Source organism: Apium graveolens, chromosome 2 (assembly GCF_009905375.1).
Source record: "Apium graveolens cultivar Ventura chromosome 2, ASM990537v1, whole genome shotgun sequence".
NCBI lineage: Eukaryota > Viridiplantae > Streptophyta > Magnoliopsida > Apiales > Apiaceae > Apium > Apium graveolens.
The window spans coordinates 306,267,921-306,271,276 of record NC_133648.1 but is presented as its reverse complement, the minus strand read 5'-3'; the positions used below and the strand labels follow the sequence as shown (position 1 = coordinate 306,271,276).

At 39.7% G+C, this 3,356-nt stretch overlaps 1 protein-coding gene across 1 annotated transcript; it reads left to right on the top strand.

Moving 5' to 3' along the window:
* Window positions 1-2,431: 2,431 nt before the first annotated feature.
* Window positions 2,432-2,896, top strand: LOC141702746 (uncharacterized). The gene has a single exon (XM_074506374.1). It carries the CDS (start codon window positions 2,432-2,434, stop codon window positions 2,894-2,896), a length of 465 nt encoding a protein of 154 aa, XP_074362475.1.
* The last annotated feature ends 460 nt before the right edge of the window (window positions 2,897-3,356 follow it).

Sequence of the window (3,356 nt, the reverse complement as noted above, 5' to 3'; positions counted from 1 at the left end):
ACCGATTAGTCCAGTGTGTCAAAGACCTAGCTAGTCTTTGAGTTCCGGAACATATAAATTTTAGGACAGCAGATGGAGCTGTCCGGTGTTGATAGACTGATCAGCTATCTTCACCTGTGAACATCAGCATCTGCAGTCCGTGACTTCCCACCTGGTTGTGGACCTAGGGCTACTTTTCCCTGACCTCCTGCTCCACCTTCTTCTGCTTCGGACACTTCATCCCCCATTCCTAATCATGTGCACCAGGAAGTTAATAGGGCCTTGATCAGGGACTAGAGTCCTGAGTTAGCTGTGCATTTAGACCGTGTGCCTATCGGTCCTTTTCAGGGAGTAGCTGTACCTTCCCCGGACTTCCAGGCTAGGTTGAGAGCCCTGACGCAGTTAGCCATTGTTAGAGCTAGATATATTGAGCTTTTTATCTGTCCGGAGACCAGGGCGATGCAGTACCAGGCTTTGATAGATTGGTTAGTGTTCAAGCTTGGTGTGTGGAGGTAATGGCTAGGTAGTTGTTTTCAGAGTTGATAGTTGTCAGTGCTCGGACATGTGTATCCCTTAGAGTTCTGTAGTATAGTTTCAGTAGTATGTTATGATGGACTAGTCGGAGGCTGTTATGATAGCCAAATTTTGATGTGTATTCGGCCCGTGTTGTATTGATGTATTGTAGTTGGATATTCAGAAATGTTGTTATATCGTATTTCGTTTATATAAAAGATGTTGTTTAGTTTTCTTTAAAAATCTTGGCATTGTTATTATTGTTGTTACTGTTATTGTTATAATTGTTGCTGATATTGCTAAATTTAGCCATTCGTTATGGATGGAACCCATAAATAGAGATGGGAATATTTCCTTGTAGAAGCATTCTCCTGGCACATATGTATAAAAATGTTTGTTATACAGGACATTTCTAAATTATATAAATCATTTTCTATGTTTCAAGAGAATGCCACCCAAGAGAAATGACTAGTCTAACTCTTCCAGTAGAGATTCTGTTGGGGATCCATCCATGAATGAATTGCTAGATTTGTTGCGCCAATAGTCCAATCAAATGGCCCAACAACAACAACAATTTCAGCAGCGGCATCAACAATTTCAGCAACAACAACAACAACAGCATCAACTTATACAATAACAACAAATCCAATAACAATAGCTGGATATTCAGCAATAACATCAGTTGAGAGGGCTGAACCAAACCGTTAGTTTCAAATCTTTCCAGTCTGTTAAACCCCCAGAGTTTAAGGGCGAAGTAGATCCTGTTGCTACAAGAATTTGGTTGAAGCAGATGGAGAAAGCTTTTACCCTCACCCAAGTAAGTGATGATCTTAAAATGGATTATGCAAGTTATTTTCTTAAGAATGAGGTGAGTTATTGGTAGAAGTCAGCCCGAGCATTAGAAGGAGAATATCCTATTTCATGGACCAGGTTTACAGAATTGTTCTTGGAGAAGTATTTTCTAGATTGTTTGTAGAACCATATGGAGGTTGAATTTCTAGAGTTAAAACAAGGTGAAAGAAGCATGACGGAATCGAAGCCAAGTTTACGGAATTGGCCTGAATTGTATCGGAGTATGTGAGTATGGAAGCCTAGAAGGAGAAGAGATTTCAACAAGGGTTGAAGCCAGAAATTCGAAACATATACCTCTATAGTTCAGGCCGCTCTAATGATAGAAAATGACCATAAGTTAGCCTCCAAGGAGAAAGGTGATAGAATGGGAAAGTTTGATAACGTGATGGATAAGGCGGGTCAAGCAGAGTCTATCCAGAAGCTTCAGAAGCGATTTGGAAGAAATAGAGATAGAAGATTAATGAGGAAGAATTTTTCCCAGGCTAGGCCTAGTACCACTTGATTTGGTTCCACTCCAACGAAGTCAGTTAAGCCAGTAGTGGATTGCAAGTTGTGTGGCAGGAATTACAGTGGTCAGTGCAAGGAGAATGTTCAATGTTTCAGATATGGTCAGAAAGGTCATTACGCGTCGGAATGCAAACTAGAGAATCCAGGAGTTACTTGCTATAACTGTGATAAGATTGGGCATATTGCTAGGAATTGTAAGGCTGCTACTCAAGGCAATGTTTGAGGTAGCGCATCCCAAGGACCGACATCCAGTACGGCTAGAGCCAGAACCTTTAAAATGACTAAGAGATCCACGACCCAGGACTCAGATGTAGTTACAGGTACACTATCTCTCAACTCTGTACCTGTTAAACTCCTGTTTGATTCGGGAGTATCTAAGTCTTTTATATGTAAGAATTGTGTGAATAAAATGGATTTAATGTTGGAAGATTTAGCTGAACCTTTGACCATAGAAGTGGCTAACCATGATAAAGTCTCTGTAAATTAATTATGTCCTAAGGGTCAAATAGAAATTCTAAGTCACTCTTTTCTAGCTGTCCTAATACCCTTCGAGCTAGGAGAGTTCGATGTAATTTTAGAAATGGATTGGTTATCCCAACATAAAGCAAATATTGACTGCAAGAAAAAGAGGATTGTTATGTTTAAAGAGGATAATGTCAGGGTGAATTATCAAGGACAGAAACAAGAAAAGAAATTTCTCTCAGTACTACAGGGAAAGAAGTTCTTAAGACAAGGATGCGAAGCCTACTTAGCTCATGTAGTGGACACCGAGAAAGATGCACCTAATCTGGAAGAGATTCCAATAGTCAGGGAATTTCCGAACGTCTTTCCAGATGAGTTGCCAGGACTGCCACCAGATCATGAGATAGAGTTTTTCCATTTACTGGTACCCGGGGCAGAACCAGTTTCAAAAGCTCTGTATCGTATGGCTCCAGTGGAAATGAAGGAATTAGCAAAGCAACTTCATGAATTATTGGATAACGGAGTGATTAGACCAAGTGTATCCCCGTGGGGGTTCCCCAGTGTTGTTTATAAAGAAGAATAATGGAATTATGAGGTTGTGTATTTACTACCGGGAATTAAATAAGTTGACCATCAAGAAGAAGTATCCCCTACCCAGGATTGATGACTTATTTGACCAACTAAAGGGAGCGTTTGTTTTTCAAAGATTGACTTAAGATCGGGCTATCATCAATTAAAAATTAAGCCTGAAGACATACCAAAGACTATATTTGGAACAAGATATGGACATTATGTGTTTCTTGTAATATCATTTGGACTAACAAACGCACTAGCCGCCTTTATGGATTTAATGAACAAGGTGTATAAGGAGTATATGGATAAGTTTGTACTTTTATTTATGGATGACATCCTCATCTATTCAAAGATTAAAGAAGACCATATAGAACACTTGAGGATTTCCTTGCAAAGGCTACGAGAGAAGCAACTGTATGCTAAGTTTACAAAGTATGAATTTTGGTTAGATGAAGTTCAGTTTTTGGGTC

Bases quoted from the DNA above. Each gene is read 5' to 3' on its own strand.
- LOC141702746 (XM_074506374.1), top strand. From the start codon at position 2,432: ATGGATTGGTTATCCCAACATAAAGCAAATATTGACTGCAAGAAAAAG.